General features: G+C 35.8%; 1 protein-coding gene across 1 annotated transcript in view; it reads right to left on the bottom strand.

The window, feature by feature from the left end:
- USH2A (usherin) overlaps positions 1 to 14,832 on the bottom strand; it is a 791,707-nt gene that overhangs the window by 631,350 nt on the left and 145,525 nt on the right. Inside the window, exons 11-12 of the mRNA XM_065876328.1 lie at positions 4,581 to 4,776; positions 433 to 1,074 (exon numbers count right to left, since the gene is read on the bottom strand). Coding sequence (XP_065732400.1) covers positions 433 to 1,074; positions 4,581 to 4,776 — 838 coding nt within the window. The remainder of the gene's footprint in view (positions 1 to 432; positions 1,075 to 4,580; positions 4,777 to 14,832) is intronic.

Below are 14,832 nucleotides of genomic sequence, written 5' to 3'. Positions count from 1 at the left end.
TCATTTAGTAAAAACACTTGGTCAGCTTTTATTCAGAAAATCAGTTCATCATCTGAATATTTGGCACTGTGTGGATGATCAACTCAAGTTTCTCTTTCTCTAGAATATAAAATGTATTCTTGCTTTTCTTATTTTTTTTCAGTTGTTAAAAGGGGACTTACTTCAAGTTGAGAAATTAAATAAAAGTCTCAGTTATGAAACGTCTGATTGGCTGGCATTCATCTAAAGGGTCACTCTCAAATACAGCAACACAAAGATGCCACATAATCTTAAATAAACTAGTTACACCTCATTAGATAATGATATAAATGCAACAAAGGTGTTGGAGATTGATGTTTTAGAAGTCCTGAAAGAGAAGCAAAGAGGAATCACCTGATATGGGATAAAAAGAAAACCTTCGTGTACTGAAAATGTAACACATTTCTCTCTTACCTGGTTGACACTGATTACACCTTCTTCCTTGACGACGCGGCAAACATAGGCACTGGCCACTGATTGGGTCACAAATGGTCCCAGGTAACGTCCCCCAGGGGTCACACTCACACATCTGGCAGCCTTGAAAATTGCCAACGGTCAGATGATACCTGTGAGGCTCACACTGATTACAGCGAAGACCTGTTACTCCTAATTTGCAGAGACACTGTCCTGTTGATTTCTCACACAGCAGAGAGCCATTTACTGTCCCAGTCCTATCACAGTTACAAGGCAGACAGAGGAAGGAATTGTTTCGCTGCAGGTAGAAGTATCCCTCCAAACATTCACTGCATCGTCTGCCTCCAATATTGGGATTACAGATGCACTGTCCTGTCCGAGCATCACAGATGGTCCCAGACCGGGACCCAGCTACGTCGCAGTCACAGGCCTTACAACCGGTGGTGTCCAGTCCATAAAAGTGTTCTCTGCAGGTATCACACTGAAGTCCTTTGACTTCTTGTTTGCACTCACACTGCCCAGAAAGAGGATTGCAGAGTTTGTTCACTGAGCCGTGGAGGTTACACTGGCAGGGCTCACAGCCGTCGTCATTAACCCTTTGGAGAAATTTAAATCCAAAATCGCAATGATCACATCTAAGCCCTAAAGAGAAAAATGTGTTTAAGAAGGTAAAGATGTGAAAACAACCGCATTCAAGCTTTCAAGATAGCTGTAGTGCAAACAATGCTACTGTCCACATTTAATACAGGCACAATAAAACGCTGAGTGTTTTTTTTCACAAGTAATGCCAAAGAGGGGCTGATCATATACTCAAAATACAATGGCAATTCTTAACTTGCACTCACGTACCACTTTATTTTTGCGATGGGCTCTATACAATTTTATTCACTACTTAATGCGAGGAGAAATGCTTAATGCAAATACTGCTTCTGTTGCACATACTGGAACTCTTTTCCTCTTTAACAAATATCAGAACTATTATTTTAAAATTATTTAACTATATTAAAACCATTATTCTTAGTTATGTCATAGTAACAAAGTATGTTCGTTTAAAAGTTGAGAGTGAAATACATTTTCAAAGCCATACAGAAGAACTGCATATTACCACATAAGTTATTTTCCTACAAATCAGCATCCTCCCAAAATGTTTAATAAATGCTAAGCTATAACTATTTTTGTGAGAACAGTACACATATTCACTTCTGAATCTCACACAATTAAATAATTAATATAAATAAAAGTTATCCAGAGCAACTGCATCTCAATGCTTTTATACACTCCTATATTTTATCATTTTCAATTAATATAAATTATGCTCTCCTCGGCTCATAAAGCAATCACATCGCTTGTCATATTGTGTGATTCAGAGCATACCTCTTTAAACACGAAGTAAATTCTGCTGTTTACATGACTCCTACTTAAAGGAGCACAAACATATATACATTTTACATACAGAGAAAAATGTTTTATCACCTACACTTAAATCTGACAACTTTCTTTTGTTTCAAAAAAGTGGTACAAGGGAAAGGAATAAAAAAGAATTGAATAGTAAATGTTGAGAGGCAAAATACTTTCTTTAGCTAGTCTTCACATATCCATGAATTTAAATAAGTGACTATGTGAAGTTGAATCCATTGAAACATTTATTTCAAGCTATAATAGCATTAAAAAAAATTAGTCAGGAAATAACAGTCAAAAACACACTCAGGAAACCATATGCAGAAAAGCATTTCCTAAACTGGAAGGAAACGCCTAATATATATGTATATATATGGATAAAAATTCAAGAACTCCAATGGAAGGCAAGTTCTTTAACAGTGATGAATGACTCACCTAAGGCATATCATTTAATTTCAATAAGGAAAATAAAAAAGGACCACTATTGCTGCAAATTTTAAAAATAACTGTATTGTTAACAAGAATTATGACTCATTTTGAACTATTAAAATTGGTCTACATGGATTCACATCATATCAGTTTTAAAAATATGCGCAGTGCTTATTTGAATATGCCATACATATTCCTGACAGGTAATCTATTCCTAACCGTACTCAGGAAGGCCTACAGGGCATCACATTCGGTGTTAAAAAGTACAGGCGAGCTAGCACACTTGGCATTTAATTCACATTCTTCTCCCTTTTTATTCTAGATGAATGACCTACTTTAATAAAATTATTGGTGCTAATGTATTTTACTGGTGATAGAATCATTAGTAAGCTTTAACAGTTTTGTTAAATCGAACAGTTTGCTTTCTGAAGCACATACAACATATACTTGTATTTTCTGTTGTTTTTTTAATCATACGAACAAGGTAAAATTGAATAAGGTTACTTGCTAGCCCCATTAGGAAAAGAAATACATATACATATCAAGTTTACATTTCTATTAAAAAATACTGTATGTGCAGAAATCACTCTAGAGATGGTAATATTAAACTGATGATTTCATCTTCAAAAAGTATGTATTTATATTTTCCCGCAGAAAACTACCTGGTCAACCAATAACACAGGTAAATGGCAGGGAGGCCATAACAAATTTTAAGTAAATAGTAAAGTTTGATTCTTTGATCCTTCCTTAAGCTCTGGAATCTAACTACCACAGGAAAGATTTTATTGATACAGAGCTGTAACCATTTGATTGTCCCTAAAGCCCTTTCTTTCAATTTTGTTTTCACAGCTTGAATTTAAAGGATATTTTATATCAAAGAACAAAGGATGCTGTATGGACTGAACTTGGAGGACTTCATTCAATATCACAGATAAACTTATACAAAAGTGTGCTTCTATTTATGTTAGTTGTTCTTTTCTTTTTGTCCCCGAAAAGTTAGCTTTTGTATGCTTAAAATGCAAAAGGGCAAGTTTTGGTAAAGATTTTGATTTAATCTTCTTTAAACCAGAGAAACCTTGTGTAATACCATAAATTGTGTAATACTATAAATCTTGTGTAATTCCATCAATATGTGCAAGCCCATATTCTTTTCTATTAAATTAAATGAAATGCTTGTCTAGCTGAATTGTACAAAATGATGCACGAGTACCAACATATATAAAAGATAAAGAATTAGCTTTAGTGTTATATCACAGAAATGAAAATGTTACTCCAAATGATATGTTCGTATGTTTGTGTATATGCACGTCTGCGGGCACGTGTGTGTGTGTGTCTGCCAGGCATGTTTTTATTATTATAAGGTTCAGGTCAGTGTTAGAAAAACCATGGAAGACTTGGTGTCTTGAATGACAATAGAAAGGTAAAGGTCTTTTTGAAACTTCTTATATGAACCAAGACGTGTTCAGTTACAAGGCTCACTTTATCTGGAAACTTTCCTCTCATAATATTCTCATATATCAAAATTTCAAAGTGCATTATGTACATAGTGCATTTCGGGCACTTGATAAATTTTGTCCTTATATGGCTGTGGTTCCCCTCAAAAATGTTGGATGTAATAAATTGCTATAATCAAATCTAATTTCTGAAAAATACCTGTGGGAGTAACAAACAAAAAAAGCACGTCTTGTATAAAAAAAATGATAAATAACACCAAAGGTAGCTGTTTATTATAATCAGCTTGGTGCTGAATTACAAAATTAAAATTATGTGGCCCTTTATAACTAACCCTAGCAATATACATGATCTGTGGAATTATGTTGACTTATTTTGCATTTCATAGGAACAGTTCAAAGAAATATAATAGAAAAAAATGGAAAGATTTATCACAAAGGACCCTGCAGCACAGAATATTTCGGAAAAAATCCATTTATTTTGGTCTATTAAGAAAACTAGCATGGAAATGAGTTGCTTAGAACTCATTAAGTGTAAAGCATTTTGAAAAAGTGCTAATTTTCTAAAAGAAACATCTATGCAGTAAGCAAATTATATTTTTCTATGACTTATTAGTGTGGGACCATGTGAACTAATGCATCTACGGAATAAAGAAACTTCTAAAGGGTTGATTAAACTAAGCTTCAAGCTGTAGTTTGAGAGAATTATTAATTTAGTCATTTTTAGACAGTTAATTTCATCCAAATTTTTTTTTCCCAGCCTGCCTTGAGCAAGGAAATTTGCTTTACTCTTCAGAGAAGAAATCAAATAGAGGATTTTATTCCAGATGGTAATAGAGATGTGACTGCAAACTTTTGCATTACACATACCAATAACATTTGCTTTGCACTTGCACTGGCCTGAATTTGGGTGACAGGTAATATCTCCATCCACTGTCCCAGAGGCATTACAGTTGCACGGAATGCAGCCATCAGGATCCCACTCTTGTAGGTTGTAGAATCCGTTCTGGCACTGATTGCACTGTCTGCCAGACACATGTCTCTTACAATTACACTGGCCTCCGATCTAGAGAAGATACAACATTTTGTAGGGTGATGAACGTTTCTATTTTTAGATAATTTGCTCATTAGGTACAAGACAGAGAGGGCAGGGAGGGAAAACACTTTAAATGTGAAACAGACAAGAAGGTAATAAGGTATTTCCCCTCCTGACACAGAAATATGGGAGAGCTTCAGCAGGGTGAATATATAGAACTGAATGGAAATAAACCACATAGAAGTCAGTAGTGTATGACTAAAAGGGAAGTGGAATTAAGCCTTAAGCACCATATAAAGAAATCAAAATACAGTCATGGGGAGACTGAAAATAGAAAAGGGCCAGCCGTTAATTTAGTCTTTAATCTCCACCTCTCTGTTTCACTCCTCTCATTTACTCCTTGATCCAAACTTGTTCTGCACATGCCCAGTGCTTCAACTGAGGAAGAATCTTTCTATAATAATATCATCCCACCAAGGTTTTAACAATGTTTAAATAAAGTTCTTAATAGTATCCATTTATGCCTCCTGATAATGACCCTAATAACATTCTTTTACACAACTCTACTCTTAGGAATATTTCAGCATATTTATGGTTCATTTATATTATGAATTAATCACATCAAGTATATTTAACTGACTTACATTGTGGTAAAAAAAAATGCAAAAAAGTTACTTGTTTTAGAGCACTGTCAACTAAAATAACAGCTGAACAAAGGAGAATATTTCCTCTTCAAGCTGCTGTTTGAGAATGAAAATACATAGACTATATAATGCTTATCTACTCTATGCACAGATAATGCTATGTTGGTTAAAGAAACAGCTAAAACCTTTCACTAGGGAATATATACATATAACACGTGAAATAAATCTGAGAAATTCAATAATAACTTCGGACTTTCACAACAGATGTGAATACAGACATCAGATCTCTCATAAAGTCACTGGCCTGTCTCCCCATGATTTCCTTACACTCAGACTGAATCCAGCATGCCACATTTGGAGGCAAGGTTATCACAAAGGGAAGTTACCTACCTGTGGAAAGGCACGGTTTGATTTACCTTTAATCTCAGGGATATCCAAAAATATCACATGAGGTTGGGATTCAGTTACAAAGAGGTAGAGAAGGGTTTTTTAATTAAATAGTTGTTAAAAATCTATCACTGCCTCATTTTTCCTCATCTGGAAAATAGGAACTCACTGGAATCATTACTTAAGGGTAAGATAATGATACAAAATGTCTAGTACTCTGAAAAATAAAGGTTTATACACGCAGGACAGAGTTGTAGACAATAATGCACATCAATATCAAAGACACATACAGGTCAGAAAGATATGCAAGGACTGTGACTTGCCCCACAGTGTCTGGCTTTGTTTCACACCCACACTCTTACCCCACCCCATGGAAACCAGATTATGACTCAAAACAGGTATCGGATTTGGTCTTCAAAAATAAATGGCATTTATTGACGGGTATGTTACTTACAGCCATGAGAATCGAATAGACCTCTGATTACATACATATAACACTTCAAGTCCATTACCATTTAATGAATCCCCTATTTTTTTGTGTGCTTGTTTCACATATATTAGTCTTGTTCTCCAGATGGCAAGCACCTTCAGGAATTAGACATACTTTATATTTCTCTCAAAGAGTAACCTTGCATACACCCCACATGTAAAATGTACTCTTTCAAAAATCTAGAGCAAGAAAGAGTGAAAAGGCTGAAGAGAAATAAAGGTGTATTCTGTGCTAAAACTTTATCTTCTATTTATTTTGTTATATTCTTATTCAGATGTAAGGCATGTATCACCTGGAGCTTCCCTTCCTCTTGAAATCTAGATAAGATTGCCTGGAACCCTCATTCCACTCCTGTTGAAGGACAAAAGTTCTCCTTCAGTTTTTAAAACTTCTATGTGTACTGATATTCTCATGGCCACCTTGACCCTAAATTTCTGCTTCTTCCATTTGGGAATCTTCCTGCCACCTGAGAGCTCTGCCCTGTATCATTCTAGACACGAAACTTGAAATTTCAGAAGAGGAGCTCTCATTTTTTAAAAAGTAATACATTTTACTAAAGATTTGGGGTGAAAGAAGAGTGAGAACTTTACTTGGCAATTTATAACATCTATTTAGTTTCCCCTAAAACTAGACATCGCCAAAGGCTTCTGCACCCCAGTTAGTCACCATTTAACTGTCTTGTCTCTCCCTACTCCTCACTCCTCCCTAATGTGTGTCTACTTTTCCTCTTTACACCTAACTCTTAGTCATCTTTTACATAGATCTAAAAAGTGTTCATTATTGCCTTGATTTGTGCAACATTTTGGTCTTATGGGATATTTTTTTCAATAAAATGAAATGTCTCCATATGGGAAACTCGGCTGCAAATAAGATAACACAACTTTACTCTTATTTCATTAACCTAAATGTTTGCATAACACATATAGCCTATAATTTCTCTATATTAGCCATACCTTAAAATGTGGTTTAAAAGTAAATGATAAAAGGCTTTATAGTTTATAAATGAGTTCATTGTAATCAGTTTCTCAAAACTCACCTGAAAATACATGTTCACTTCTGTACAACTCACTGTAGATTCTCTCCCTTTTATGTGAGGGAATATAAATCTATTCACACTCTAAGACCAATTCTTGTCCACCAAGAAGTAGAGAGAAGAGTGTGACTCCCTCCCTTTAGAAAATACACTTCCAAAAAGTCATATACAACACTTTTCTGTTTCCATGCTATTTGATAGAATACGTCTAACCCTAACCCTCGGCTGACTTATTTGATTTTATCTGGCCAGTAGTAAGTCAGCAAATATGATGCAAGCAGAAGTTTGAAATGCTTGCAGACTTGGAGTTGATTCTCTCTAGCTGGGCTTGGAACCCTGAGACCACCTTGTAAAACAGGCTCAAGCTATCCTGTTGGAGGATTTGAGGACATGTGGAAGAGAATTAGAAGCCCCAGCTAATAGCCTCTCCTATCACCCCAGTTAACCTTCTGCTTGACAACCACTAGACACGTGAGTGAGGCCTTCCTGGATCATCTGACTGCCAGCTGACAAGCTAGCTAATCACATAAATGAAAGAGCTCAGGCACGTTCAGCCAAGCCAGCCCAGACCACCGCTGAGCCAAACCATAGAATTCTAAACCAAGTAAATGGTTTTCGTGGTTTTAAGCCACCATTTTAGAGGCGAAAGTTAACAGAAACAATACCACTGACCAGAACTTAAATTACGTTTCTATACATAACTGCCAGGGAGGCTGAGAAATACAGTTTATTCTCTATGATCGCATGGCCAAATAATATGGAAATTTCTATTAGTAATGTAGAAGGAAAACAAATAATGAGGTACAGTTACTGTTTCTAACAACAAACAAACATGTTCATACTTTAAGCCAGAGAAATTTTCTAGCTCTTTAAGGCTTAAAACACAATCTTGGTTTTGTAAGTTTTGGTCTCGCATGCTTTCAGCCACATGAACAATGAGGGAAAAGGGATGCCCCTGTGAGCTCTAGTTAGAAACTCGAAAATAATTTTGATTAGCCTGGCTTGGGTCGTTTCTTTTCATTTTCTAGTTTCTTAAGGAGAAAGGTTTTTCTCTGAATTTTTTTCTTTTCTAATATAGACAATTTAGTGCTTTTAATATCTTACTAAGGACTGCTATACCAGCCTCCCACAGTTTTGATATGTTGTGTTTTCATTTTCATTCAGTTCAGAATACTTTCTAATTTCCCTTTCATTTCCTATTTGACCTTAGGTTATTTAGATGTGTGTTATTTAGTTTCCAAATATTTAGGGATATTCCAGAGATTACTCTGTTATTGCTTTCCAATTTTATTTAATGATTATGGTCAGATAACATACTCTACATGACTTGAATTCTTTTCAATTTACTGAGGCTTGTTTTATGGTCCAGAATTTGATTCATTTTGATAAATGCTTTGTGTAGACTAGAAAAATATGTGTATTCTGCTGCTGGAGTGCTCTGTAAACATCAATTAAGTCAAGTTGGTTGACAGTGCTGTTTTAACCTCTATACTTATGATTTTGTCAGTTTGTTCTATTAATTATTGAGAAAGGGGTATTGAAATGTTTGCCTACAATCTCGGATTTTTGTATTTCTCCTTTCATTTCTATCAGTTTTTGACTTGTAGAGCTGCACAGACTCTGTGGTTTGGTACATAAATGTTAAGAATTTACGTACCAAACCCTTTTGATGAATTGACCTGTTTTGCAATGTGACCATCTTTACCCCGGGAAACACTTTTACTTTAAAATCTATATTTTCTGATATTAATAAAGTCACTCCAGCTTTCTTAGGATTAGTAATTGCATAGTATATCTTTAATCATCCTTTATTTTTAACCTATGTGTGTCTTATATTTGAAATGTGTTTCCTGTAGGCAGCATATAATCCTTTGGCAGGGTCTTACTTTTTTTTAATCCAATCTTCCAATCTCTGACTTTTAAATGGAGTATCTAGAACATTTAAATTTAATGTGATTATTGACATGGTTAGTTTTAAATCCATCATCCTGCTATTTTCCTTATATTTGTTTCAACTGTTTGTGTTCCTCATTTCTGCCTGCTTTTCTTTATTTAAAATTTTCTAGATTCCATTTTATCTTACTTTCAGTTTATTAGCTACAGCACATTGTTTTATTATTTTTAGTGGTCTCTTTGAAGTCTATGGTGTATATCTTTATCACAGCCTACCTTGAAGTGATTAGCTTTGGTAATAAGAACCTTACGATATTATAGTTCATTTTCTCTCTTCAAACATTGTGCTATTGTTGTCATACATTTTAATTGTAAATGTATTATAAACATTTTAATACAGCATTATTGCTTTTGTTTGAACTGCCAATTATTTTTAAAGAGAATTAAATAATCAGATAAATCTTATATAATTACCCATGTAGCTACTCTCTCTGGAGCTCTTCAGTTCTTTGTGTAAATTCATGTTTACATCTGGTATCATTATACTTCTGGCTGAAGGATTTCTTTTTAACATTTCTTATACTGCATGCAGGTCTGCTTGTGATGAATTCTTTCATTTTTATATATTGTAAAAAATTTCTACTTTCCCTTTATCTCAGAGAGATATTTTTACTAGGTATAGAATTCTATGTACACCATTTTTTTTATTTCTGTGTTTTAAGTATGTTGCGTCATCGTCTTTTTGCTTGCGTTATTTTTAATAGGAAACTCTTATCATCTTAATGGTTTTTCCTCTGTAAATAATTTATCTATTTCCTCTGGCTGCTTTAATATTTTATCTTTATCATTAAAGAGAAAATTATCACTAGTTTGAAGCAATTCAATTATGATGTGCTTTTTGCAGTTTTCTTCATGTTTCTTCTTCTTGGCTTTTCTTGAGTTTCTTGGGTTGGTGGTTTTTTTGGTTTTCATTATACAGTATTTAGAATTTTTCAGTTATTATTTCTTCAATTTTTTTTCTGTCTCTATCTTCACTCTTCCTCTTCTTTGGGCACTCCAGTTATACATATATCACAACTCCTGAAGTAGTCCCACAGCTCACTGATGTTGTTTCAATTTTTCTAAATTATCTTTTCTCTATATGTTTAATTTTAGATGGTTTATATTGTTATGACTTCAAGTTCATTACTCTTTTCTCCAATGTACAAGTACCATTAATCCCACCCAATTTATTTTCATTTTACACATTGCAGCTTTCCTCTCTAGATTTTTGATTTGTATCCTATTTGTACCTTGTATGTCTCTATACAACTTTTTGAACATCTGGAACATAGTTACAATATCTGTTTTAAGGTACCTGCCTGGTAATTCTAACATCTGTTTTAGTTCTGGGTCACTTGTGATTAATTGATTTTTGTCCTCATTATAGGTTTTATTTTCCTGCTTCTTTGCATGCCTGGTATTTTTTTTTTTTAATTGGGTGCTAGATTTTGTGGACTTTCTCTTTTTGGGTGCTAGATATTTTAGTGTTCCTATAAATATTCCTGAGCTTTGTCCTGGGATGCAGTTAAGTTACTTGGAAACAGTTCCTTTGGGTCTTGCTCTTAAGATTTATTAGGTGGTCCTGGAGCAGTGATTAGTCTAGGACTATTCTCTACTCTTGAGGCAAGATATTTCTGTGTATTCTATTGGATATCCTGTGACTCATGAGGTTTTCCTAGTTCAGCTAGTGGAAACAGGCACTATTCACAGCCTTGCATGAGTGCTTAGCACGATTACATTTAATTCTTTCAGGTTCTTTCCCCAGCCTCACACACACGCAATAATTGATAGTCAGCTGAGGACTTAAGAAAGATACTCTATAGAGCTCTGGGATTATCTCTCTGTGCTGCTCTCTCTGCAAACTCTAGCCACTTTGGACTCCCCACACTGTCAGCTCCACCTCTTCAACTCAGAGAATCCCCTGAGCTCTACCTCCCACTCTGTTCTTTGGCCTGGAAATTCTCTCAAGGTAAAAAGCCAGAAGATTAAGCATGTGCCTATTTCCTCTTTTCCTGATATTTTACTAAAATAGGAATTTTAAAAATTGTAATCCATAATTTTAATGATTAATTTAAAAATTATAATCCATAATTTTAATGATTAGAGAGAGCAATAGAGAACAAATAAATTTTCCCAAAAAGTTTCAAAGACAGAGAATGGAAGGAAGAAATATAAATGAATATTGACAATACTCTCAACTAGTAAGAAGCTACAATATGGGTGTCAGGTGAGTTGTATTTCTAAAACAAGAAAACTGATTTTTCCTACAGAAAGGAAAACCTTAGCCTTAAGGCTCAGAAAGCCTTAAGGTTTACAAGTGATAAAACACTGAGAAAAGCAGGATAAGTTCTGAAATCAGAACAATGGCTCTCACCTGGGGGTGATTTTGTTCCCCAGAGGACTTTTAGCAGTGGCTGGGGACTTTCTGGTTGTCACAATTGGGAGAGGGGTTCTACTACCATCTGGTGGGTTGAGGCCAGGGATGCTGCTAAACATTCTACAATATACAGAACTGTTCCCCACAACAAAGAATTATCCAGCCAGAAATACCCATCGTGCTGTGGTTGAGAATCCTGAATTAGAAGAGTTCTACAAAACAAGTATTTAGAGTTCCAATTCCCTTTATAATCCTACACAGCCAGGTACACTCCTATTCCATGGCGATATTGGTCTTATTGCCAAAAAAAATTAAGATAACCAGCTCCATTATATTAGACCATCAGCAGTGGGTGAACAGATAGGACAGAAATTGGAGGATTAAGTGAGAGTGTATGTACACCCTCACCCCTTGCCACCACTCCACTTCTCTCACACTGCTTCTAGAAAGCCAGGAGCCAGACTTATTTTCCATTTAGGACCAAGGGAAAAAAAAAGGGGGAAGAAATAATAATCTATAAGGGAAAGGAGGAATGCAGAGAAGAGAAATATAAGAAGTCATCAACCAATAACAAATAAAACACTGCTATAACTATTATCCCCAGAAAGTTATGGTAAAAGTTGCATTCATTTAAAAACATAGAATGGGACTTCCCTGGTGGCGCAGTGGTTAAGAATCTGCCTGCCAATGCAGGGGACACGGGTTTGATCCCTGGTCCTGGAAGATCCCACATGCCATGGAGCAACACCACAACTACAGAGCCTGTGCTCTAGAGCTCACGATCCACAACTACTGAGCCCACGTGCCACAACTACTGAAGTCCATGCGCCTAGAGCCTGTGCTCCACAAGAGAAGCCACTGCAATAAGAAGCCCGCGTACCACAACGAAGAGTAGCCCCTGCTCGCCGCAACTAGAGAAAGCCCGTACACAGCAACGAAGACCCAATGCAACCAAAAATAAATCAATAAAAATAAATAAATTTATTAAAAAATAATAATAATAAATAAAAACATAGAACAGAAAAAGCCTTAGGAAGCAACCTGTGAAGGAAAGAACTATTGAATATTAAAAATACAAGAGGCAAAATAAAAATCTCAATAAAAAGACTAAGATAAAGTTAAGAAAATTCTTCAGAAAGAACAACAATAATAGAAGAAAAATGACATAAAAATATAGAATTTCCAGAAGGACAAAAAAAAGAAAAATGAGGAAATTATCAAAGCATTAATACAGCATAAATGTTTTTCCTTACATGAAGCCACAGTTTAAAAAGGCTCACCATGTGCTAGCAAAATTAATGGGTAAAAAAAGAAACTACAGTAAGGTACAATCTCATGAAGCATTCAAATATCAGAAGTAGAAAGAAGACACAAAAATTTCTAGAAACCAATAAAATAAGTCACATATAAAAGAAATATAGAATATCATTGAAGTGTTCTGTAATATTGCTGCAACCCAGAAAACTATATCCTACCTTCCAAATTATAAATAAAATTGTCTTCAAATTGTTGGACACGATACCTTCTAAATTATGAATAAAATTATTTTAAATTATTGGAAGCAATACCTTCTAAATTTAACTCCCATTCTCAGGAAGGTACTGGGACATAAGATACCAGCAAATGAGAAAGTCGACAATAATAGCAACAAGAATGCAAGGCATGGGATCCAGGAGATGGAGATTCAGGTATGTGGCAAGTCCATGCTAATAGCTGAGCAGGTAGCCCAGAGGGCCATTGGTCCAGACTAGGTCCAAAAGATGGAACATTCTGAGAAGAAGGTGGGGCTGTACAGATGATGTCATCTGTTATACCTGAGCATGTCAAAAAAAATTTTTTTTATCTTATAGATATGCAAGCAGCAGAGATGTCAGCATCTTGGGGGAAAAGAAAAAACTAGTGGTATATATAACTATTACTCTGTATATGTCACACTGCTAGTGATTAAACAGTAGGTAGTAAACTCATCAAAGGATTGACCATCCAACTTTCTTCAACCTTCTAAAGCACCTAATGGCTGCGTAGCAGGCACTGGCAAAGTGGAAATGCCAATCCTTTGCATCCCAACCCAGGATTTCCAAGGTTCTGGATGTGCCTTCTCCTCTCTTTTGCTTCCACTCTAGCCACATGGCCTCTTTTCTGTTCCTTGAACACAACAGGGATACCCACAGCTTAGGGTGTTTGCATAGGCTGCTCTCTCTGCCTGGGTCCCTCCCTACAGACTTCCAGACAACTAACCCCCCTCACCACCATCAGGGCTCAAATCAAATGTCCCCTTCTTAACGAGCCCTGCCTTGACTATGTATCTAAATGGCAGCTCCCTTCCTTCAAATGGCACTCCTGAGGCCTTTTACTTTGTCCTATTTCTTCCATATCAATTAACTTAGTAAAGAGATTTACTTATTTTTACATTGACTGATGATTACCTTCCCCCTCTACTCCCCAAACCACCTGACAATGTAAAGTCCATAAGAGCAGCAGTTTTAGTCATTTTCCCATTTGGGAAATGAATGACTCTTCATTTCACACAGCAGAAGAAACTGGATCTTAGATCAAGTTACTTCTTGAGGGCCAGACAGTTAGCTGGACAAATCCATGCTCATAACCACTGTGCTATGTTCACTCTGCTTGTGATAAGCTACAAACGTAACAGCAGCAATGGCAAGAGTGCTCGACCTAAGGAAGGTCAAGGCCATGGCCAATACCTGTGAGGAGCTGGACCCACAGTGGAAGAAGCAGGTTAGCAGTCCAGTTACTAATTTGTAAATTTCTCTGAACTGCCCCGATGTTTGCTAATGGGTGCTGTCTACTACCCAGTGACCACGCTCAGGATCTCTCTACTCTGGACCATACTGCAAAAGTCTGCTGTCCCAGGCTATGTAGCAGTGGTGGATATGCACAGTCAATTGTGTAACAATTGCAACAACGAATTTGGCAGGAAGATTAGTGACAACACGAAAGAGTAAGACTGCAATCATTATCCTAGTCAGCTTTCTCACCCATCCTCTACATTAAGAGATGGAGTTCTATCATGGTGACTCGAGGCATCAGATAATCCATACGTGATTTCTTTTGTGTGTGTGAAAAATATCACTTAGAGATAATGACGTACGAGTTAAAGATGAATAAATTAGGTGAGAACAGTCAATATGTATTAGAGGTTCTCGATGTAAAAGACACTACATTTTAAGTAATTCAAAGCAACACTTTTAAAACAGGA

This window comes from Phocoena phocoena, chromosome 1 (assembly GCF_963924675.1).
Source record: "Phocoena phocoena chromosome 1, mPhoPho1.1, whole genome shotgun sequence".
NCBI classification, from domain to species: Eukaryota; Metazoa; Chordata; class Mammalia; order Artiodactyla; family Phocoenidae; genus Phocoena; species Phocoena phocoena.
This window is presented reverse-complemented; position numbering and strand designations above follow the sequence as displayed.